Below are 26,987 nucleotides of genomic sequence, written 5' to 3' on the forward strand. Positions count from 1 at the left end.
ATATTATGTACATTTATGTATTTTATAAATCATTTAATAAGACTTATAACTAATACATAACTTTACTTGGTATAATTTTAATAATTAGAAACATAAATAAATATTAGTAAATATTTAAATAAAATTATGAAGAGTATCTAAAATATGAATAAACATTAACATGTATAAATAAACGTTAGTATATAAGGATAAAAATTAGTTCCATAATTTAAATGTTAGTATGCATAAATAAAAGTTAGTTGCATAATGTAAATGTTAGTATGCATAAATAAAATTTAGTTGCATAATGTAAATGTTAGTGTGCATATATAAAAGTTAGTTGCATAATGTAAATGTTAGTATGCATAAACATTAGAATACATAAAAAATGTTAGTATAAGAAATAAAAATCGTTAGTAGTCCATAATGTCCATAATATATAAGCTTTATTAATTCATTAGTATTATTATTATTTTAATATGATGAAAGATTTTATAATTAATAGTGTTTTTACTAAGTTATACATACATTGACTAGAGCTTTCGTGTTGATAACGTATTATAAATTCAACATGATTAAGATAATTTAAACCAAACTAAATAATAACAGTGATAAAGAAATTTAATGGAGAAGAAAGAAGATTTAGAAGAGATATGAGATATTTATATCTTTTGAAATTGTATTGTTATATCTTTGCAATAGCATGTTATTTACACTACAAAGAAATAAATATCATATGTCATGTAAATAATATGATAGGATAACTCTCACCAATTAATGGTGTCATTCACAATTATTTACAATATATATATATATATATATATATATATATATATATATATATATATATTATATATATATATATATATATATATATATATATATATATATATATATATATATACACTAGTTGTGAAACTCGTGTACTACACGAGTTTACTAAAAAAATATGAATATTTATAAATTTAGGGAGTTTGAATTTATAAAGAAAGAAAGAAAATTATTGAATTATTAAAATGTAATATTCAATTTGTTATTTTTAACTTTTTTTTTTCATTTCTCTTTTAAATTTAAAAAATAATATAACTAAATAAACAAATGAAATAATTTGATTAAATTTAGAAACTTAGAAATTAAAAGGAAACTTGCATTAATCAAATTGATACACATTTATTATTGTACTTATTATAATTATTACATTTAAATATTATGTTCAATTTAATAAAATGGAAAAACTCGTTAAATGACAAGTGAAAAGAACAATAAATTAAAAAATCTTAGAAAATAACATGTGTCAAATACAATAAGAATATGAAACTTGGCAAAAATGATTTCCATTTATTAGAATACTCGGTGTGAAACACGTGTATTACACGAGTTGATAAAAAAAAATATATCAAAGTTTAAATATTAAAAATGTTTTAAAATAAAATTCCAAAATAAATAGACATATTCAACTAATGAATAAATAGAATCACTATTAAGAAGATCATCCATAATATCAATGATTGTTTTGTCATATTCAGTAAATTTATTATCATATTAAATGTATTTTAATATATCGTATATATTTTTTAAGATTCTTTGCATTTATTATCACATTAAATATATTTAATACTTTACATATATAAATTTAGTATTATGTGGCATATTAATTGATTTAATTCAAAAAAACCACAAAATAACATGTGGATTTAAATTTAATCAAAAAATTTACAAAATTACATGTGACAAATTTAATGAGAAGATGATATTTGGCAAAATGATCTTCATTTATTAGGATATATATATATATATATATATATATATATATATATATATATATATATATATATATATATATATATATAGGACAGTTGACTTGAGTTTAAAAAAAAAGAGATCTTGAGATTCAACCTCAGTCACATATTTTTCTTATTTGCTGCTCTAACGCTCCAATATACTGTCATCAGCGGCGTGTGCCTAATCATAAATGATAATATGGCAGAGATGTATAATCGTATATGATTATACATATTTATACGTATATGCCTAATAATAAATGATTATACACATATGTCTGTTCACATATTGAGTAATCATATATGATTATAATGATTGGTGATAGAAGAGGTGGTGACGGCAGAGGTAACGGTGGTATAAGTGACGGAGGTTGCAGTGGTGGGGTCGGCTGGAGGCAGAGGTGGTGGCAGTAGTGGTGGCGGTGGCGGTTGTGGTGGTGGGGAAGGTGGCGGAGGTGAAAGGAATGGGTGACACTACTTAATCATTTATTATTATAACTGACCTGCCGCGCCGGTACACCGGAGTGTTAGAGTGGTAGATGTGAATTATATGGTTGAGGTTAGATCTCAAGCTTTTTATTTTATTCTGAATCTCAACGAACCTACTTTTATATATATATATATATATATATATATATATATATATATATATATATATATATATATATATATATATATATATATATATATATATATATATATATATATATATATATATATATATTTTACAGTTTTGTAAAAAAATGAGTTTTAACCTTAAACTCATGAAAACGAATAAACAAAAAAGTTAAATTGATTTATGGAAACAAATTAAAAAAAATACTAATTTGTAAAAACATGAGAATATTAAAAATATATAGACATATTCGTATTACAACTCGATGCTTCTTTACCTACGATGATTTGCAATACCTTATAACTATGAAAATCCTATCATATTTATAATACTTGAACTCGTTTCAGTGATTCTGGTCATCTAAAAGAAGCCTTAGAAATGGAAATCAAGAACCATTCTTTTAACCCATCAGGTTGCTTGTAAAATACCAAAAAGGATTTTTCACACGTTATCATTCCTATTGTCACTTTACAAATGGTGATTAATTAAACTCAATGCACAAAAAAGCTTTTAAATGTGCAAATGCTCATATCTGTTATATGTTGGAATGACATTTTTAGAGTATTTGCATCGGTAAATGCATTTCATTTTCCCTCAAGAATATACATAGTTTCAACCCAAGGCTTCAAACATTTTGTGCACACCAATGATTTGTTGGAATGTCATTTTTATAGTATTTGTATCATATTGAGATACTCTACTTGAAGCTTAGTACATTTTGTCATTTGTTTCATGGTACCAGTCATTTACAAATGAAACTTGCTCGTGTCTGTTTTGAGGGTTTCATTTTATCTGAATGGTAAGTTGGAAATAAGGGAATTTCTTCTATGATATCTCTTCTCAAGAGGTTATATGTGCAATCAATGAATGTAGAAGTATGCTGCAGGAGGCTATTACTATAAACCAATGTTTGTTTATTGAAATAGATGAAACAATGAAGGTGCTTGGTCAGTAGATTCATAGAAAGTATATGAGTATACATGTAATAAGCCGTGCTTGTCATCATCCGGATGGCCTTGTCCTTTTTATTGGCGGGGTTGAGGACATGATCGAACATATTGTTGGCATTTAAATTTCCAACAAAGATCTCGGGGCCGACAAAATAGGGGGTTGCTGTTGGATGTTAAGATCCTTGATTATGTTTTTAAAGAATCTATCACTGTCATCAATAATATCCTTTAATTATTGTTCTCTGTCTTTCTCTCGAGGGTTCAAATAATTTATTTACAAGGTGGTTGTTGAAATCTGGGTTGTTGAAGTGTAGGTTACATTGTTACTATTTTATCATTGCATGTTGCAGGTGTCTAGGACTATGAATAGACATGAAAGTAGGTGTGGGAATAATAAGTATTTGCAAAAACATTCTATCATATATTCATTAGATACATACGGAAAAGAGAATGACATCACCATGTTAGTTAAAATATGTTAGAAAATTATAGACCGGGATATTTAGGTTAACGAGGAGATGACGTTTGGGAGGAAAGCACAATGGGAATATAAATGTTAGAAGGTGTCTCTATAAGGTAACATATGAGAATTTTACAATAGTAGTGAAAGTTTTATGCTCCTCGAATGTTTCCCCATACGTTGATGATACCATGAAGGTATTAGAGGCCAAACATCCAAACAAGCCGACCCACATCCATGTTGAGCACAATATTTTCTAAGCCTCACTTTGTAGTGGAGATTGATAATGTCCTTTCTTGAATTGAATAGTTTCCTAAAATAATTTTTTTATGGGAGAGACAACTTGAGGGCACACCATATTTTGGATGATCTATATGGAGAGGCATAAGTGGTATCTAGTGACCTCATACATGTAATCACAATAATGGTTAATATATGGTTAAATGGAGATGTCTGTCAGATTTTATTGAGTTTGTTGCATCTACTCGTCTTATGTCACTCCTAAAATTGCAAATAGGGTGTTAAGTGAATGTCATGCTAATGGGTCTCTTGCAATTTTTGCATTGAATTTCTTAAATTCTATTAATCTAGTAGATATATCATCATTAATCATAAGGCTAGGATGAGGTTTCATGTTATTTATCTCTAAGTTGAATTCTTATATGGGCAAGTAGTGAGCTTGTATCTTCACGACAACTATATATCGTCTATGATTGGGATCAACAAAGCGACCCCTTGGGACCACTTCCTTTTTCTAATTTCACCCACTATAGCATAACCATAGAAACAATTGCAATCTTCTTCATGATGAAATTTTAAGGTTACAACATCAATATACTTGCGAGAATTCTCTTAAAACTTAAGGGTACATGCAACCTTAGGATCTATGTCTGTAAAATTAATAACAATATACTTTGAAACTTCTAGAACCCTAGGTTACAATATAAAGTCTTAAGATTGGGGTTACATAAATTTTTATGTTTACAACAAACAATACTTTTGAATCCCTTCTTGATCTTTAGAAATCTAGCCCCAAAAGTATGATGCCTCTAATGACTCACACCTAAAACCCTAGAAACCCTAGAATAAAGAGGAGATAGAGGAATGAGTAAGAAATTATGTTCATATGATTCTTGGGAATGCCATGAACCAAAATTACAAGCCAAGGAGTCTTATTTATAGATTAGGTAACTTGTAGATGAATCCATATTTGAATTAATTAAATAATAGATTTAATCTCAGTTCAAATCCTATAACATCCTCCTTCGAGAAGTTCTTATTTCAGGACTGTGGACAATAAATGGATCAAATGGAGGCCATAGGATTCAATGGAATGGAGTTTAAACTCTATTGGAGGTATATGATGTTGGACATGTGATTTAAACCTTGGATTGTTCGATGGAAGCTGAGGAGTAAAAAGGGAAAGGTTATGTTTCAGGCTTCTTGCATAAATTAAGGATTTTAGTTCGAGATGTTTTTATTCATCAATATCAAATATAGAATTGTAGAGCTCGTCGGCACCTTTCCGTGGATATAAAGATCATCGAACACGGAGTTGAAATGAAGAAGTTATGGATGTTTGAAGTTAATTTGGAAAAAGGGAGCCTGACAGTATGCTATGCATACACTAGCTAGTACGCTAGGCATACTAGACTGAAGGAAATCATTTTTAGGTCATTATGCTGGGTGTAACTTTAGGTACGCTGGGCGTACCTCTGCAGAGTAAAAACCCTATTTTCATGGTTTTAAGCCCTATTTAAGGTCTCTAACCCCTTGGGGGTCCTTCCTATCAAGAGCCTCCACCCCTTGGGGGTCATTCATCTGGAAGATCATCTTGATTTGTTTTATATATTTCGAGAGTTAGGGATGGTATGTATCTGGTTGATTCGGTTTGAGTATTGGTTTGTTGTAATGTAAGTTGGTGGTAGTTTGAACCCTAACTGGAAGAGAACTAGGTATTATGCTTGGAGGATCATCGAACGGTTAGAGTACATGGTTTCAGAAGGTCAGGTCATAGGGATCTATGGTTTGGATATGCAAGACTTTGGCTCAGGATTTGGTCAAGTCGGGTATGCAAAGCAAGTTGCCATTAGATGTATATGCTTAGGAATGCATGAGTTGTCTTCACGGAAGGAAGCTGTTGAACAAGGAGCTCACTGTAGCCCGTGTTTCCTTTCAGGATGCCAATGAATAGATCAAGAGGCATTTGGGACACTCAGGTTTAGTATCGGTTATTGTGGGATATGTTAGCTCGTTTCATAGATTGCTATCTAAACTCCATGATGAGAAGTTGTTGATTGGTAAATTGGCTTCAAATTTTGGTATGTGTTGTTTCACATGGGTTTTGTTCAGTAGTGTATTGGGTCATTGGATTAGTTGTTAATGCATTCTCTATAATTGGTCATTTCTTTCATCGTTAATAGTTGAGGTTCTTCGAAAGTTTCGAGCTTTATCGGTTGAAGTTTAATGGATGCATCAACCTATTGTCAAAATCTGTCATCTTACATTTTGGTTTTTGGGTATTGGTACCCTCAATTGTTGGTTATGAAAGTGTTTTTCTTAGTAGGCTCGGGTTTGGTAGTTATCCTTGGTTATTGGAAGTTAGGACGTCAGAGCAATGTTGTTTAGTTTTTCAGGTGTGGTTTGGGACTTGCATAGAATCTAATTTTGACACATCGTGTCGGTATGGTTGGCATTTGGATTGATCCGACCAGGGTTTTAGCAACAAATCTGGATAATTTTGGAAGTTTTATCAAGCTAGTTACATATTAGTGGGATCTATTCAGTTTCAATGGAGATGTGGGATCTTTTATCGATCATTCATGAGAATGTATATGTTAACGGTTGAGGTTCGTCATTTCGTTAGATTTGTTGGTACTTCACCCTTTATGTAAGGTTGCGAGGAAGAAAGAAAGCAGTATATCTAGGGTTAGTTATTGTTAGGCGCGTCAAGCCCAATAAATAAAGGGATACAAAATTCCTCCAAAACACTCCTACATTGCAATAAAAATGTAATACAATGTAAGCAAGGTCGATCCACAGAGACATGGGACAAATGCTTATACCTTTTGGAATAAGGTACAATAATGGTCCCATAAATGGGGGGGTGGGGGTTGGTATGCAATGATTTGAACTAGAGGATAAAGCAATAAGTAAATGATCGATTAAATGAAACAAATTAAGGATTTGTGAGAACTCCACCACTATGCAAGACAATTTAGGAATGTGATTCCAAGGATGAAATGATGTCTACTCAATTCCACCTAAGTTAGTACTTGAAAGTTTAACAAGCTCTAACACTTCCCATTCACCAAGTTGTCAAATTCAAAACAAGCTCTTTGAAAATAACCTAACCTTCTAATTTAAGTCTAAACAAAAAGGTTGCAATAAGATTTATGTGAATGTTCCCAACAACACCCAATACTCCTCATAAGCTCAGAAATGTAAGAATGTGTGAATAAGATTTACACTAATGTCATTCAATAGAAATCATTTTAGTGCTTGTTACCTAGTCCAATTTACAAAAGAAATACAGATTTTGCAATTAGATAACTTGAATGACCTAACCCTATTTCAAATGGACAATAAGAACCACAATTATAATAAAACATTCGATTGAAACAAAATCAAATTCACTAGATAGAAATTGAAAGCAAACATCAAGTCACATGATTGAAATCACAACTAAGAAGTAACGACATGAAGTTGGAGAAACTAGGGTTCTAGCCACTCATAACTAGAACAAGATCACAAATCTGGAAATTGAAATTAGAGTTCTTACAAAATGAAATCAAATATTCCTAAGTGTTAATCAACTCCAAAATCCTCAATATAATCGCCTTCTCTGCTCCAAAAATCGACCGCCCAAAGTAAAAAATCGGTCCCCCCTTTTAATAAAGGTGAAAAATTGCTTTAAAACCCACGTTTAAGTTTACACAACCTGCGTAAATTAACATGGTCGTTTAAGTGGCCCGCGTAAACGCAAGAAGTAGAACGCTCAAACTGCCTTTGTAGATTCAAATGCGCAACCCGCGTAAACTCAGGCCTTACGTTTACATGGCCGTGTAAATCCCTGAATTGCCAAAATCTTCAATTCTTCAATATCTTCATCCCCGGTGCTCCGCAAGTCCCACAATTTTGTCTACATCTCTTATTTACCTCCTCAAGCAAGATCCTCCCCCCAAAAGTCCTTAAAATATCACAAAAGTGTGTGAATGAAATAGCCTCATGAAAAATCCCAAAAAACATGCAAAATGCTTGTGTTTAAACCAATATACAATGCAATTTTATGAAATAAAGCTACAAAATGGGTGCATGAAATGTACCTAACAGTTATGTGTCTACCTTTAGGGGTGCACATTATGGTAGTGCCTCGATTATGGGCATGAGGGGTACATTTGGACTGAGTAAGGTAACATGGGAACTCTTGGTTATTATTATTGGCATGGTTATGATTTAGGTTATAGCTTTCGAATTGGAATAAGATTATGACTGCCTATCTCATTCTCTGGTTGTGTGAGACCATGTTTTTGTCTGGCTTTGCATTGGTATTAACTTGTGCTGTGAAAGGAATTGTGCGTGATAAAAGTTGTATGGCCCATGTCGTGTTCGGTTAGCATTAAGAGGTATGTTGATTGGGTTCCCGCAAGTCGGTGGATTGATGGTTGAGTATCTTTAGGCCCTGTAGTGTTGATCCTAAGTTTTCAGGACAATGATGGGATAATGACAAGATCGACATAGTATCATGGAGTTATCATTCTAGTGGATAGAGGGTGCCATAATGTATCGTGGACTAGTAATTGTATGATTCATACGGGTGGAACCCGGTAGTCATTTGATTGAGACTCTTAGGTCTCATATCGTTTGTCTTGTTGGCATGTTTGGGTGTTAGTGTATTGTTGGGAGTCGGGAGACTCAATGACTAGCTTGTTTGGATTGTATGGTCAGTAAAAGGTGGTTGGGAGTATTAATTGTGCATTAGAAGTCTCTTGCTGAATGTTTGCATTATGAACCCCATTTGCTTTCGAGTTGTTCATTAGGAGTTTCGTTACCAATTTTGAGTATGGGTTTTTAAATCTCGAGTCATGAAGTTTGTTGTAATTGTCTTGAGTGATTTTTTAGGTGGATGTACACCTGAGCTAATGATGGACTTGGATGAAACACCAGATTCATGGATTAACCATCATTACACTCATGGGAGCAGTGGCTTGGTGACGACTTGTCGGGAAGTCAAGTGTGTATGTAAGGTTTTTGGGCACAACTTTCAGATTTGGATTGGTTGAAATTCACAATCAGCATGTTTTGAGTATTTCTTTCTGCATGATTTGGTGGTATTTCTAGTCCGGGAATTAGGGGTGGTACGACGAATGGATGATCAACATAATTAGGGTATGATTTCTATAGTTTAGACTAATGTGTTCCCTGTTCCGGGAAGTATATTGATGGAATTGGTTTGTAGATGTGTTTTTGAGATTTTTTAGTTTGAGTGGTTCTCACTGGAAGTTGGGTCTTTAGTTTGGGAGAGAAAGGTAGTAGTTGTGGTTGAGTATTTTCATGTTTTTGGGTTGTTTTTTTGGTATCTATAGGTTTCCGCATGGTCTCTTGAGTTTTATTTATAAGACACATTCATTTCGAAGTGGTTTGAGGAAGCCTATGGAACATGTTGGCATTGTTTTTAGAGATCCTAACCATGCCAAAATTCGAGGACGAAATCCAGTTTAAGTCGGGGAGAATTGTAACATCCTGTTTTGAGAAGTTCTTATTTTAGGATTGTGGACAATAAATACATCAAATGGAGGCCTTGGGCTTTAATGGAATGGAGTTTAGACTCTATTGGAGGTATATGATGTTGGACAAGTGATTCAAACCTTGGATTGTTCGTTGGAAGTTGAGGGTAAATAGGAAAGGTTATGTTTCGAGCTTCTTGAATAAATTAATGATTTTAGCCCGAGATGTTTTTAGTCATAAGTATCAAGATAAAATTGTAGAGCTCGTGGATACCTTTTTGTGGATATAAAGATCACCAAAAATGAAGAAGTGATGGGTGTTTGAAGTTAAGCTGGAAAAAGGGAGTCTAGAAGTGTTGGGCATACACTAGCTAATATGTTGGGCATACTAGGTTGAAGGAACATGTTTTTAGGTCATTATGTTGGGCGTAACGTTAGGTACGCTGGGCGTACTTCCAAAGAGTAAAAACCCTATTTTCATGGTTTTGAGCCCTATTTAAGGTATCTAACCCCTTGGGGGTCCTTCCTATCATGAGGCTCCACCCTCTTGAGCCATTAACTCGAAACCCTAGCCTCCTCTCACTTATTTTGATCATTGACATCATTTATGAGCTTATTTGTCTATTAGAAGGTGGGATATTGAAGAACAAGGTGGCGGAAAAGTGTATGGAAGAAGGATTGAAGGATAGATCCAGCAAGATTACATTATTTCTGGACCTTTGTGAGTAAAAAGCTTCAAAATTGATCATTTTTCATAGATCTTGTTAATTTTCATAATTGTCACTTTTTGGTCACTTTAGTGCATATTGTTTAGATATTGAAAGTTTGTGACCTTGGTATGGATAAAGTTGAAAACTTTATCCATCTTAGCATCTTATTGATTCAGATATGAAGGTTAGAGACTTGGAATTAATGGATTAAGTTAAGAAAGATGCATTTTTGGTCTCTTTGAGACTTAAAGACTAGATCTTGGTTATTTGGACCATCCTAATAACTACAGTTGGAAACTTTATCCATTATGGAGCTATTAGGAACCATAAAAATGTGATCATGGTCCTTTTCTTTCCTCCATACAAGAGTTATGATGCCTTGGTTTGTGTATTAAGTTAGGGTTTTGGTGTGTGGACTGCTAGCCATGAAAAGTCATAAAGTTGGAAAATTTGTGGCTTAGCATATTATTTGGGACTAGATTTGAGCTTTGGACATGATATTTTAATGAAATAAGCACTTAATGAAGGTAAATGGAATTGGTCGAATACGTTGGGCGTACCTGGTAGTATGTTGAGTGTACCAGGCTGGAACCCCGTATTCAGGAAGGGATCGACTACGTTGAGTGTAATGACTGAGTACGCTCGGCATAGTGAGTCTGTGTTGATCTCCTTTAACTTTTTGACCTTTTCAATTTCACCATGTTTGACTTAAGGGCATTTTGGGTAATTTTAATAGTAGTTGAGATTTGATTCGCTGTTAATTGTATAGGTAACAGGTAGACATAGCTTTTGGTGTAGTGATCGGTGTAGCTATTCTTTTAGATTGTAAGGTGAGTTTCGTTATTGTACTTGTGGGTCAAAGGCACAAATGCTGACCCACTGGCTTATTTTGTAGGATAGTATTGGTCTTCGTGACATTTACTAATATGCATGTATGTGCTTGCTATCGTTGTAACTCTTTCTAGTATGATTGTATGCTTAGCTGTAGGGGTAAAATAGACCCGTACCGGTTGAAAGATACTAAAGGAGTTGGAAGGGACTCAGAGAGTCGGAAGGGACTCAACGAGCCGGAAGGGACTCATGGGTGAAACAGAACCGTTAAATGTTTTAGTATGATATGTATGTATAGTATGTGGTACTTTGGGGAACTCACTAAGCTCTATGCTTACAGTTTATTTTTATGGTTTTAGGTATTTCTGTTTCCAAAAGGAAGGGCGTCGCTTGATCGCACTATATCCCCTGGAGTTTTATTCCACATTGAATGTCTAAAAATTACTATGATAGTTTGAGAATACTTTGACTCTGATCGTCTTTCGGAATTATGAATAAATGACTTTAACTTATTTAAAATGAAATTTTTACTCGGTATTTTTAGGAGTTACAAATCCTTTCTTTATCTGCAACCAGAAAGCTTCCATAAACCATAAAACCTCCTCCAAAACTGTCAATACCATGGATGGTTCTAAAATTGCTTCTTTTATTCAACTATAAAACAATCACTTCAATTATTTGTAGTAGTTGTTCTTGAACAACAAAACTAACATGATGCCTCTAATGGCTCACACCTAAAACTAGAAATCCTAGAATGAAGAGGAGAGAGGAGATATGAGGGATTTTTCGTTCATATGCTTATGAGGAATGTCATGAACGAAAATTGCAAGCCAAGGGGTCCTATTTATAGTGTAGGTAACTTACAGACAAAACAAGATTTAAATTGATTAAATTAATAGATTTAATCCTAGTTCAAACCCTTTTCTTTTATGCGACTAAGAGGCTTCCAGAAACCCTAGAAGAGCTCCCAAAACCATCCATGCTTGGATGATTATAGAATTGCCTCTTTTGTTCAACTATTGAACTATTACAATTCACCCATTGCACCTGTAATTATTTGTAATTAATCCCGAATTAACTCCATATTAATTTTGATTAATAATTAACCAATTCTAATTGATTTCATATTAATTTATTAATCATATAAATTAACAAATCAGTTATTTAACCATTGATTTCATGTTAATTTATTAATCACATAATAAGTTAACTAATCAAGTATATATTTGTAGTTAACATATTAATCTTATAATATATTAACAAATCTTTTATCATAATTTCCAGTTAAATTATTAATCACATAATAATCCAATATGTTATCTCTCTCTCTCTCTCTCTCTCTCTCTCTCTCTCTCTCTTTCTCCTAAATCATTTCTAGCCTATTAATGGTTATGAGGGAAACCCCAAAGGACTTTGCTTTTAGTCACTAAGAATATACCAATTTAATTGTGAGCTTGGATACCTTAAACCAATAAACTCCCAGTTGGATAAGCCTATAACTATAACTGCTGAACTCTGATTCAAATTAAACGTTGGCCATAAGATAAGTGATAAAAAATTCCTTCATTCTATAAGATATCGTATAAACAAAGTCATGGATTAAATGATCAACCTCATGTTCATTTGTTTGTTTCTCCGCCTCTGATTTTTATGATCAAATTCAGACTACAAAATCAAACAAATCAGTTTAGCCCGGACTAGGCCTGTTTCTGATAACATAACGTTACTAATGCATGACACTCCATTTTATAACATAAAGTTACTAATCCATTTATGCAATACCAATGTACAACCAACTTTTAAATTACAATTTATGTATCTCAGTTTGAAGAGTAGAAAATATTATCGTCTTAGAATTACTTGTGATTAAATCCATGAAGTAATCTCTAAGTGTGGGTTTATCCAATATTTAAATTCCTTTTTCAAGTAATCATGAGTACAACAACAATCACCATAACAATTACGATTCTATTCATTCCTTTTTCAAGTAATCTCTAACACTCCAGACAGTCTTAACTCATTACCTACTCCCAAAAGTTGATTGACCGTAGAATTTTGAATAATACTTAAATTACTTAGGGAAGTACACATGAAAAGTGAAAAACAATAAAAAACTAATTAACTATGGTGTCATACTTATTGAATATAAATAAATCCATATTATTTAATCACCATAACAATTACAATTTTATTCATTTTAGATTGTTTTGTTTAATCAACTAACCACTTGACTTAAGTAACATCAGTCATGACATGTTATAAACATGCATACTATGCCTCTCTATGGTCCTTCCTCTGTGAACTGATCAATTGGACATTACTCTAATGATGCTCATTTCATTATTTCTAATTCTTATCGTTATTTAAGATGTCGTGAAACTTCATCTTTACATGCATTGACCTTCTAGGATGTCGTGGTTTTAAAGTTAGAAAGACCGAGCCTTTAATATTACAGAATGTTCCATTAGAACTTGTTACGTAAAACGATCCCATGTTAATGAAGTATGAAATTCAATGTACACTCGTTGAACACTTCTCTTGCATTAAAGTTTCTAACTCATATGTAGATTTTATAACCATCTCCCATTACAGAAACATTTCTATATTCTCACATGACCATCAATTTTGACCAAGATTCATCTTAATCCAAAATGTGTCACTATGGAAAGTCTAAAATAATATCATAATTCCAACTGCCCACAAGCAACCAATCTTTGGTAAAACCTTAGAATGTTCTTGACAATTATTTAACAACCTTAGTCACATGAAATTCTAATCATTTTCTCGCAATACTCAAGGAATTTGAAAAATTAGAATCAGGGAATATTATAGCATATATGATTGATCCTATATTTGAAGCATATGGGACTCCATTAGCTACATTTGTGTGTGAGATACTGAAACCAAATTCCTACCATAGATGAGTAGCATAATCAACTTGCAAATCGTAATATAGACCAACAACCATGTCATAAATTTCAAGTTTGACTTTATCCAAACCCACATTTCGACTTGTCAAGCATCGAAGAAAGATTCCAAAGAGGAAGTTCGACACACATAGTAAAGAAGATTTCTTGAACTGACTGAGTTTAGTGAGTAGAGGATGATGACCCATCTTATTGAACATATGACCCATGTTGAACATTGGGAATGTTCAAGATTTGAGCGAACTTGTTCTTCGTGAGCTTGTATTTCTTATCATTGGTTAACTTAAAATAACCACCTTAGACGTTTTGTTGAACATGGAAGTAGAACCGACCAACGATAACCAGGTCACCGGAACTGAGAAGGAAGTCGTCATCATAGTAGATAGAACTGAGTGATTGAGAGACACAATCAACATTTGCATTTCTTCAGGGTATTTCGAGAAATTAGGTTGAACCTAATAGTTGGATCCTTGAATCTTCAACAATGGTTGAGATGAAGCTTCATCTGTGGTTTGAGAAGGATCAGCTAGAAAATTTGTGGCCGCCATTGTTAAGGTTTGAAGGTTGAAGAGAATAGAGAAGTAGAAGTAGAGAGAATTTGGGAAAAATATTTAGCCTGATTGCGTAAAGTTTGAACAAGATATCCCCAAAATCATTTTATACTGTAACCCCATGTTTGAATTTGAAGCAGTTAGCAATAAATTCATTCCACATGTATCCCTTAAAAACGGGTATGTAGCTGTAAAAATAGCCACGTATGAAAATTAATGAGCACTTTTCCAGGAAAATTATGAAATAACCCAACCGTCACATCAGTCAATCATTTCAGTTGCCCCAAGAGGATAAGAACCATCACAAAATCTTCGTTACGAGGTTGGGCTCATTCTCTTTTGGGTTTAGAAACGAAATTATAGACAGACGTTTGAAATCTAGGTTTGGGTTGGTAATACCCAAGACCTCAAGGATTTCTATGCTATTGTGTGCCAACGAAATAATGGGAACCAAAATAACAAAAATGTGTGAATTGTGACATCAAATAATCATTTGATGGAAAAGTAGATGGATCCCTGGCAAAGATCACTTCATTCAACATCAAGAGTGATATTGAACTGCTTATGTGGTAACCCGTGATAAACAATCGAATAATCATAGAGGAGTATCGAAGAGCTTCTTTTTAATAAGGCTTTGAAGGATGGTTGAGTTTTGTTCATGATCACAACTTAACATAAGTGTGAATCCAATGAGCAAAATTACCTATATGACCAGTGTAGTCAGGGACAAGTAAAAGATATAATTTATTTTGAAGTGACATAGGGTCAATTTGATATTTAGACAGAAATCATATTCTTTGAAAAAGAAAGTGTTGGATCTTATTGGGAAAAAATGTCTTGAGTGTAGACCATTTTTCAAAACCACGCATAACGAAGAAATACGATTTTGAATATCGAAGTACGGTACATAAGCAAATGTTTCATGAAAAACTTGAACAAAGTTCACCATCAATTCCTTAAATAGCTTGGATATAGTGGGTTTCACCATCATCACGGACTCATGAATCAAGATCATGAACACATACTTGTGCGACATTTACATTCTGGTTGGTTTCTACCAGAGATGTCGAGGATATGCAAGTGAAGTGTGTGAATCGTGAAGAATTAAGTTGATGAAAAAGATTGTTCAAGAAACATGTTGTACCTCTACGAATGTGAAAGACCAAGCATAAATCTCTTAACTCAAGACGAGAAAAGAAAGGTAGCTCATTGACTAATGTGAATATAGCCTAATTGGGAAGGAACCCTCATAGTCAGTGATCCATTAAGGCTTCGACACACATTGAGACTATGATACTTAGGTCGACACACAACAACATGCTTCTAGGTACACCTAATGAGTGCAAAGTGGAGAAATTATACCTGTCCCATCAAGTAACGAAGCAATGATCACTATACAATGTTGATTAAGATTTAACCTAAGAATCACAAAACACACAAAAAAATTATTTTTGGATTTTTGGTTTTGAAAATGAAAAGAACAAAATTAATAAATTTTTTTTGGAGTTTTTGTGTTTGAAATGTAAAGACAAAATAAAAAAATATTTTTGGATTTTTGATTGTTTTGAAAATTAAAAAAAAATAATAAAATCTTTTTGGGCTTTTTGATGTAGAAAAAACAAAACGAAAATAAAAACAATATTATGTTACCAGATGAAAGAAGTGAGATAAATCGACATTGAGAGTTGACGAATCGAGACAATAATTGTCCTTGTAAAACGAAGTATAAGTTGAATCGTTCAGAGGATTTTCGAAATTGAAGCATGTTGAACGCTAAACTGTGAACAGTAACGTCTTATTCTTTCAGCGAAGTGTCAACTCCTTGTGAGTTTATGATGAAGATTCATTTGGTACAACAGTTGCATCAAGCATTCCTAATCTAGAAAAGATCCTAAGAAAAGGTTTTTCATCCAAAGGCTTGGTAAAGATATCACCTAGTTGACCTGTTGTTTTCACAAAGTGAACTTCTATGTTTCCATCCTAAACATGATCTTTGATAAAATGATATCTAAGTGCGATATGTTTGGTTTTCGAATGTTGCACATGATTATGAAAAATTTGAATTGTACTTTCTAAATCGCAATACAAAGGTATCTTCTTCATGTTGATTGCGTAGTCACGAAGCTGACTTTAAATCCAAATGATCTGAGAAGTGCAAGATCTAGCAGCAACATATTCTGCTTCTGCTGTGGAAATCGAAACACATGTCTGCTTCTTCGATTGCCAGCTCACAAGCTTCCCGTCCAGTAATTAACATCCGCTAGTAGTGCTTTTCCTGTCGAGTTGACAACCACCCAGATCGGCATCCAAAAATGCTTGAACAAAGAAAACAGTCTTCGAAGGGTACCATATACCCAACAAAATTATCCCTTTTAGATAAGGAAAGATATTCTTTATAGCAGTTAGATGAGGTTCCCTGGGATTTGACTGATACCTAGCACAATTGCAAACTACAAACATAATATCAAGTCGACTAGCAGTTAAGTATAGTAACGAACTAATCATGCTCTTGTACAATGTAAGAGCGAAAATAGGCTTGTCTAACGCATGTCCAAGACATGTGCCAACAACCATAGGTATGTGCAATTTCGAATTATTCTTCATTCCAAACTTCACAAGCAGATGGCGAGAATACTTCACTTGATTGATAAAGATTCCTTCTATGATTTGATGAATGTTTAATCCTAGAAAATTGTTAATCTTCCTCATCATGATCACTTTGAATCGACTCTTCATCATATTCTCAAACTCACTCGACAATGTAGGGTTAGTAGAGCCAAAAATAATTTCATCAACATAAATTTGAACAAGCATGAAATGATTCCGAACTTTCTTTCTAAAGAGAGTGGGATCAACTGATCCTTGTTCAAATTTTGATTGCTTTAAAAAATTGGTAAGAGTTGCATACCAGGCTCGTCGTTCTTGTTTTAATCTATAAACAACTTTATCGAGAATATATAACAATGATCAGGGAATTTATCATTAATAAAACGTGGTGGTTGCTCGACATACACAGTCTCTTTTAGTACACCATTCAAAAAAGTGCACATGACATCCATTTGATAGACATCGAAGTCCCTGTGTGATGCATAAGCTAAAAATATTCGAACAGCCTTGAGTCTTGCGACAAGGGCGAAGGTTTCTTCATAATCAATACCTTCTTGTTGCGAATACCCTTTAACAACTAGCCTAGCTTTTTTTATTACCACATTTCCTTCTTTGTCAGTTTTATTTTTAAAGATCCATTTTAAACCAATTACTTACACTTCATTTGGTTTTGGAACAAGACGCCAAACTTTGTTTCTCTCAAATTTAGCTAATTCGGATTGCATTGCAACAATCCAATCAATATCATCCAAAGCCCTTAACTGTTTTCGCTTCTATCTTTGAAATGAAAACATTAAACATGCAATATTCTTGAAGCACATTTAGTACCTCATTTTTAGCTCGAAGCTGGGATCTTGTCTCTACTCCAGCTTGAGGATCACCAAGAACTTGTTCTTTAGGATGATTTCTTGTCCACTTGTCCAATGGTGGGTAGGATGGATTGAAATCCAAAGGTGCATCTTCGAACATATCATCTGGTTCTAAACCTTCACCTACATTGGATACATTATCTGGTATATCATGAAAAACATCAGTGTGTATGTTCGAATCATAAGGTAAAATTCCATTTTGCTCCCCCTCGACAATAGGATTGGACTGGTAATGCTCCCCCTTGACATTTGTATTTGAAATAGGACACTCCCCCTCAACATCAGTACTCGAACTTCCATGATCACCCTCAACATTAATAGTCGAATTCAAGTGCTCCCCCTCCAGTTGATCACCTTGTAACACAGGATGACTATCGACATGACATTGAGTATTAGAGGTTGAATAGGAATCATCATTTTCATGAGTTAATGTCGAATCATCAGAATGTTTCGAAGCTTTAGGAATCCGATTATCCTCAGCATGAATTTCTGCATCAATGACCCTGTCAGGAACACCAAAAATTAAGTCATAATCAAAATCAAAAGAATTATTAATTTCTGACTCAATAGCTGTTTCAGAAATGATTGGCTTTTGAACAAATGGTTTTTCGACTTGTTTAACATGATAGTCATCAAAAGTTAGATTAAAAGTTTCTTCAATCTTCCTGGTTCGTTTATTCAACACTTTATATGCCACCGAATTATGTGAATATCCCAAGAATATTCCTTCATTAGCTATGGACTGAAATTTTGAAAGATTATCTTTGAGTTCACTATAAAGAACCTGCAACCAAAAACATGGAAAATTTCACATTTGGTTTTCGATTATTGATAATCTCATATGGAGTGATGTTAAAACGTCAATAAATAAAAGATCTATTCTGAGTGAAACATGCTATAGATACTGCTTTTGCCTAGATATATGAGGTAGATTCGCATATGTGAGCATAGTCCTCGCCGCTTCGCATAGTGATCTATTCCGCCTTTTGAAAACACCATTTTGTTGTGGTGTGTAAGGAGAAGAAAAATTATGTGAAATTCCAATATTAGTCAGAGATGAATCAAGAACTTGATTCTTGAATTCTGAGCCATGTTCACTTTTGATTTTTCTCACTTTCTTGCACAAACTTAGTTCAATATGCTTAATGAAATCGATCATCACTTGAGCAGGGCCTGATTTCTGTAGAAGAAAGTAAACCCAAGTGAACCTTGAAAAGTCATCAACAATGACCAATATGTACCTCTTTTTGTTGAGTATCTCAATAGTCGAAGGACCACAAAGATCAATGTAAAGAAGTTCTAATGGTTCGATGATCTTCAAATCAATAGTAATTTGATGAGCCTGTCGATGTTGCTTGGCCTATTCACATGTTGTGCATAACAAATTGTTATTAAATTTTAAAATAGGTAAGCCTCGAATAAGATCATTTACCACCAATTTGTTTAAAGTTTTGAAATTCAGATGAGACAATCTTCTATGCCACAACCATCGTAGATAAGATGAAGCCTTCGAAAGTAGATACATAGAGGGAACACCAACAATCTACTTGATATCAGGGGTGAACATATCTCCTTTCCTTTTTGACTTGAGCAAAACTTCATTGGTTTCTTTATTCAAAATGACAATTCCTTCCTCAGCGAAGACAACTTGATTACCAGTGCCCACAACAAGTTGCAAAACACTTATCAAATTATGTTGAAGTCCTTCAACAAAAGCCACTCGATTAACCGTGAACTTTCCATTGGTTAGTTTTTCATATCCTTTAACTTTGCATTTATTGTTTTTGCTAAACTTCACCACTCCATCATTTTCTACACTTTGATAATCGCGTAGATTTCCTTTTGACCTGTCATGTGACGAGAGCAACCACTATCGATGTACCAATATTCATCATATTGCTCGTCACTCAACACCTACAATCAATTAAAGAATTTAGGTCCCCAAGGCTTTTTGGGTGCTTGGTTATTAGAACTGATTGCATTATGAAGTGAAGATCCTAAAAGCCAATTACTAACTTTAGATTTCAAGCTGTGGATTAAGTCGACTTCCATAGACTTAGGTATTGAAATGAAATCATTCAATGGTTTAGAGTCGATACCGAATTTCCCTTTTCCATTAATAGTTCATTGTGACTCAACTTTCGCTTTGGAACTGCTTTGCACTTTTGAACAGTAGGATTCGATTCCATTGACGAAAAAATACCAGTCTGGGATTCATTTAAGTAGCTTTGATAAGCATACCAGATTTCATCTTGAGCAGGCTTCCCATATTGATAAGTCTTTCCTTTGCCTTCGAGCCAATGATTAAAATGTAGTTTGTATTGATCGAGTAAATGAAATGAAATCATAGTTTGAATTGAATCTAGAACACAAGAGTAAATATAATCTAGATGGCTCAATTAAACTTCTGAAGGTTACAAGAGTGAACAGAGTACGCACACGAAATGACCAAAAAGTTAGTCTATCTATAGTACCTATCCCTATTTATTGGCATTACAGAAGTTTACAAAAAATACATAAGGGCTAAAACTATTACGCTTCAACATACAAAAGTACCCTTATGAAATACATACAACGAAAGCTGAAATACAGACTTCGACACTAAGACAAACTCATGACACTTCGACACCTCATAATACAATTCGACCTCAACATTATATATGTATAAGGTGTTTTTTATAACTTTTTTAAAATCTTCATGGCTTTAAAATTAATTTAAAATTAACTATTAATTAATTAATATTTAAGCCAGTTAGTGATTTATCTTTATCTTTTAATTAAACTATTAATTAACTTAATTAAATCATTTAAATAAATTATGGATTTAATATTTATCTTTTGATAAATATTAATTAAATTAAATATTAAAATCCATAAGGATAATTCATTAATTTATCTTATAACTAAAGATTATCTTTCCATGTTATCTCCAAAAAATCCAAAATAGGGTTTTAATCATATATTTTGAACAAAAATTCGGATTTTAACAGTTTTGAAACAGATAATCACTAAAAATTAGACCTACATTCGGATTTGGAAGATAAGGGCATAAAATTAAAAAAAAAAGGAAAAAAAGAAAGGCGTGATGTGTCTTTTTCTTTTTGTTTTGTGTGTTTTGTTGTTCTCATGCACAATTAATTGTTAGACCACTAGCTCTGACATCATTGATGAAATTTTAAGGTTACAACATCAATGTACTTGCAAAAACTTTCTTAACACTTAAGGGTACATGCAACCTAAGGATCTATGTCTTTATAATTAATATCAACATACTATGAAACTTCTATAACCCAAGGTTACAATCGAAAATCATTAGATTATGGTTACATACAATTGTATTTTATAGCAAACAATCCTTTTTTAATCCCTTCTTGATGTTATTCTTAGGAATGTCATGAACCAAAATTATAAGATAAGGAGTCATATTTATAGTTTAAGTAGCTTGTAGATGAATCCATATTTGAATTAATTAAATAATATATGTAATCCCAATTCAAATTCTTTCCTTATCTGCAACCACGAGGCTTCCTGAAACCCAAGAACCTTCTCCAAAAATGCCCATACCGTGGATGGTTCTAGAATTGCTTCTTTTGTTCAACTATTAAACCATTACAATTCAGCCTTTGCACCTTTAATTAATTTCAATTAATCTAGAAATTAATTCTACTTAAATCTGATTAATTATAAATTAATTCTTATTGATTTCATATTAATTTATTAATCACATAATAAATTCACAAATCACTTATCTATTTCTAATTAACAAATTAACCATATAATATATTAACAAATCTTTTATCATAATTTCCAATTAAATTTTAAACACATAGTAATTTAATAAGTTCTTTCTCTCTATCCTAATATCGTTTCTATCACATTTCTGGTTATGACGGCAACCCAAAAAGGACTTTTCTTTTAGTCACTAAGAATATACCAATTTAGTTATGAGCTTAGACAACATAATCCAACACTTCATACATGGTATATGCATGATTAGACCTTCATTGAAGATTTAGATGTGGTGTCCGGAGTGTTGACATTTTTAGGATAACCAGTCCAAGATTGGGTCTTGAACTAAATATCAAGAAAAGTTAGCAATTTTGGTCTTCATAAGGCATAGATCTATGTAAGGGTTTATTCCTTATAGATATCAATATGTCATTATTATGGTGGAACTCATTGGTGAAGCTATTAGGATAGATTTAGATTTTATTAGTGGGTTAGCCATGAAGAGAGCCAACAATGTTGTTGATTTGATGTACTTTCTTACATAATTATAAGACCCAGAAAGTGAGATATTTTTTATTTTATTTTTTATGGATATAATTAAACTTTTATTTGGTTTGAGGATGTTCCAACAAATGTATATAGATTAGGCAACATTTTTCGTTTACAAATGATTAGACAGTTTGGTTTAGGATAGGATGGTTTGTTAAATTAAGGTCTTTTGTTTTTGAGACATCTAATGGAAACTTTATTTTTTACCCATTAGGTTTGGTGGTATGGTCTTTTAAGCATAAAAAAAAGAATTCATCCTATGCTTTTATGGCCTCAATGGACCAATATTGGGTGTTACAAGACCACATCTTATAAAAAGTGGCATATCTGGTACAGGTTATGGTTATGTTTGTTCTTTGGCTGGTGTTCATGTCATGATTATTTGTAAGCATTGACATTAGTGGTTTCACTAATAAGGACACCTCCCCTTAAATCCCAACATGTTATTACGAGTTCCATTTTCAGTAAAATTGTCCAAAACATGAAAGTACACTTCAACATACTGTTATATAACAAAAGAAAACACCTTATCTATCACATCATCAAATAGAAAAGATTTCCTAAGGAGGACTGTTACAAAAAGATTCAGATTACAAGAATTCCATAAACACCAAAATGTAGTCAAAACCACAACATCGAAAGCCTTACATTGACCTCCCCCCAACGAAACAAAATCAGACCAAGAAACTAATGATTGCATGAAAATATGATAAAAAAGGTGAACATCCCATCAAATAGCAATACGACTCTATAAGTCAATCAAATCACTTCAAACTGCAAAAGTTGATCTATAGTCTCAACAAAACTAAAGCAAACAAGGAATATAATCGAATCCACCACAATTCCTCCATACGAAAGTATCTCTCTAGTGGTGATACTCTACCATCCTATAACTAAAAATATTGAGCTTAGTAAGAACCCAATTATTCCATCTAGTCTCCGTTCACCTCGTTAAAAGCATACCACTATGAAGAAAAGACCAAACCGAAGAAATAGTAAAATTGGTTTTAACATCAAAGAGCCATCCCAACCTATATGGGCTAGACTCTAGCTAGAGATTATGCATAAAATGAAATAAGTTGTCCCACTGTGTCTGCTCAATACCACCCCTAGGGATATGTCTAAAAGCCTCCATGTCCTAGCTTGTTAACACCCAATTTTGACTGAAGAATGTTTTCAGTTATCCAACACATATATCCTATGAAAAGACAATGAAAGAGGCAATGCCCCCTTCCAAACATCATGCCAAAACATTTAAAAACCCCCATCCCCTCACTTGAGTCATACATAAAGAGTGAAGGTCGATCCCATGATCACGAAGATGAACCAACATCCGAATAACACCTGTAACATCCCAAAATTCACGCCCAAAAATTTCATTGTTTTGATTGGTTAATTTATAAAACATTCATTAGAAAATATTGTATAAACACGTCATCCCAAAACCAAGTATCATATTTGAAACCCACAACCATGAACAAATGTCATATCAGAGTACAATCCCAGAAAACACCGTGCGGAAAATCATATGTGTCTGTGATGCCATGCTACACCGCCGGCTCCTTCCTCTTAGATGAAGAGGTACCCGAAACCGTAAGCACAAAGCTTAGTGAGTTCCCCCATCATACCACATACCATACAATACCATCGGTATCTTTCAACCGGTAATCATCATCGGTATCTTTCAATCGGTAATTGCCATCGGTATCTTTCAACCGGTAATCGCCATCGGTATCTTTCAACCGGTAACTGGGAACTATTCCAACCCCTACCACTAGCATACAATAGCAAGATATATGCACACATTCAGACATGTCCGGGTACTGACCTACCCCTTGGTCCTAAGGACCACTATCAGGGAAACTATCCCTATCATGTAACATATCATACATATATAACTCATAACCAAATGCATACCAGACCAAGATAAATTATCACAAAGACAATTATCTTTTAAATACTCCTTAATGGTGGGCCGGCATTGTGGCCTTAGACCCACACCCACTGGAAGGTAACTCACCTCGTAGCTGTTGAACTGTGCGGGAATCCTCTGACTGTTGCCGCTGCTGCTCCGGAAATCCTCCGGCTATAATTCCCACAAAACATTTAGTCAGAAAAGGACATCTACCCTTAGGGTAAAATGACCATTTTACCCCTTGACCAAGTCAAAGTCAAAGTCAACTTCCAGTTGACCTGACTCGCCGAGTTGGCTCGCCAACTCGCCGAGTCCCTATCCTTCCATCAGACCTCATACCTGTCTCTACTTGTCGAGTTAGGCGATGACTCGACGAGTTTTCCTTCTAAAAGAACACCGACTGAATCCACATCCGACTTGCCGAGTTGTATGAACAACTCGTCGAGTTCATCATCAACCGATACTCATGTCCTGCCCTGACTCGTCGAGTTGTATGAACAACTCGTCGAGTTACTCTTCCTCCAATGAACACGTTCTGTCCTCGACTCGCCGAGTTGTATGAACAACTCACCGAGTACCATGAAGATTGTCTTGGACTCGCTGAGTCTGTTCATGCACTCGCCGAGTACCATGAATTCCCAGAACACTTGTCTTAGTCCAGAACGTTGGGTCACTCCCCGGGACTCCTAAAACCTTTCCACACTCAACTGGTCCTTATGACCCTCACTGATATGGGACCAAAACCCTTGGACTCGCCGAGTCCAGGAATGAACTTGTCGATTCTATCACATTCCTTACTAAGAACTTCGATTTATGATGTACAACACTTAACCAAATGATAGATCTAGGCCCCTAAACTCGATCTAGCACGTAAAGTTACAAACTTTACGTGCATGCATGGGACATTAGAGCTTAAAAGGCTCTAAAATGGTTCTTTTGTTGCATGGGGCCTTCCTTGGTGCAAAAAGAAACCTAGATCTGACTTGTGGCTCATAGAATTACATGATACAGAAGCCCAAACCCCCAACCATGTTTGCAAACATGGTTGGCCACCAAAACTGGCTTATAAAAGCCCTAAATCACCTCAAAGAGGGATCTAACAAATGAATGAGCAAGGTTCAGACTTTATACCTTCCAAAGACTGCAAATGATGAATCACACTCGAATCCTTCAGTCCCCTCTTGATCCTTCTATGCTCTTCCTTCTTCCTTGAGATCAAAACTCACAAGAATCACTCAAAAAGCCTTAAATCTACTCAAAAACGGCTAGGGTTTGCTATGAGGAGTGTTTGGGAGCATAAAAGGGGAAAGGAGGCTGCATAAGGTCGCTTAAATAGGGTGCAAACCCCTGGATTAGTGTTTTTGTCCAAACAGCGGCTACTCACCGAGTCCGGGACCCGACTCGCCGAGTCCGCAGCTCAAACCCCGCGCCTTGTCCTGCTTCTACTCAGCGAGTCAGTCCTTCGACTCGCCGAGCCCAAGGCTAAAATGCAAAAAAATAAATGAAGATTTAATAACACAATACATACCAAGAACCAGGTGCTACAATACCATTCCAAGGATTCGTCCAAGAACTACTCGGAACCAAATAAGAACAACCCTCATTGGTACCATAAAAAGGTTTGACAACCCTCACTTACATCAAGTCTTGGGAATGTTAGAACAAACTTCCCACTCCTAATCCTCAATCTACTTTAGAAGCTAAAACATTATCCTATTGAACCCAATGCATACGTCTCTCATCAAAAATATGCACCCTAAAAGCATCTAACCCTCAAGGACTCCAAGGAGTTAAGAACTGTGTCCGGGGTAGGAAACATCGACATCAGGTAACTAACTAAAGACCCCAAAACCGAATTATATGTCGACATCCAAAAGAAAGACATTTTCCTTCCAACCTGCCAATCTGCTTCGTAATCGATCAATAATGGAAGGCCAAGCATTCAACGAGACATACTCTAACCCACATGCACACTCTTATGAATAAAAGGAAGAGAATATAGTGCATAACCCATACACTCTACAACTAATGCAACCTGAGAAGTACGAACCCTAACTTTAAACATTTTTCTTTTATGCAAATTGATTTTAAGACCCGGGGCTAGGAAAAAACATCGAAGAATACAAACAATATAATTAACATTCTCCGGATCCCATGTGATGACAACACTACATCATTTGCAAAAAGAATATATGAGATCTTTATGCCACTAATGGAAATCCCCTATAAACATTAGCTGAGTTTTCCCTAGAAAAAGAAACAGGTAACTCCTCCATCTCCAAATAAAAATGAATAAGGAAGGAGGATCCCCCTTCTTCAGACTTCTCTGCATCTGCCATTCCCGAGTAGGGATCCATTTACCAAAAATGAAGCTCTAGCAGATCTTAGCCACTACATTATCCACTCGCACCATTTCATACCAAAACCCATGATCTCATGAAGATACTCCCATGGAAGAGAGTCATAGACATTTTCAAAATCCATATTAAAACCATGAGTGGGTATTTAAAAGTCTTACTCCAAGCAAAAAGCTCATTAAGAATATGTAGCATCCCAAAAATTAGACTCGAAAATTTCATTTTTAATTTAATAAAACCAATATCCCAAAAACATCATCATAAAAATCCAGATAAACAAATTGTATCAATACATCATCAATCATTAGAGTAAATCAAAAAACGCAGAAACATGTTGTATGTGCTCTGCAATCATCCCATGCTCTTCCCTTTGGAACTAGAAGTACCTGAAACATAAACTGAAAACCATAAGCACAAAGCTTAGTATTAG

General features: G+C 34.1%; 1 protein-coding gene across 1 annotated transcript; it reads right to left on the reverse strand.

Annotated features, from left to right (window-relative positions):
• Nucleotides 1–16,781: 16,781 nt before the first annotated feature.
• LOC111901200 (uncharacterized) lies at nucleotides 16,782–20,196 on the reverse strand. The gene is made up of 6 exons (XM_052765076.1): nucleotides 20,107–20,196; nucleotides 19,737–19,877; nucleotides 19,077–19,367; nucleotides 17,967–18,791; nucleotides 17,796–17,911; nucleotides 16,782–17,463 (listed from the first exon to the last, which is right to left on the reverse strand). Exons 1-6 carry the CDS (start codon nucleotides 20,194–20,196, stop codon nucleotides 16,782–16,784), a joined length of 2,145 nt encoding a protein of 714 aa, XP_052621036.1.
• Nucleotides 20,197–26,987: the final 6,791 nt, after the last annotated feature.

The sequence above is a fragment of the Lactuca sativa genome, chromosome 6 (genome assembly GCF_002870075.4).
Source record: "Lactuca sativa cultivar Salinas chromosome 6, Lsat_Salinas_v11, whole genome shotgun sequence".
In the NCBI taxonomy this organism is placed as follows: domain Eukaryota; kingdom Viridiplantae; phylum Streptophyta; class Magnoliopsida; order Asterales; family Asteraceae; genus Lactuca; species Lactuca sativa.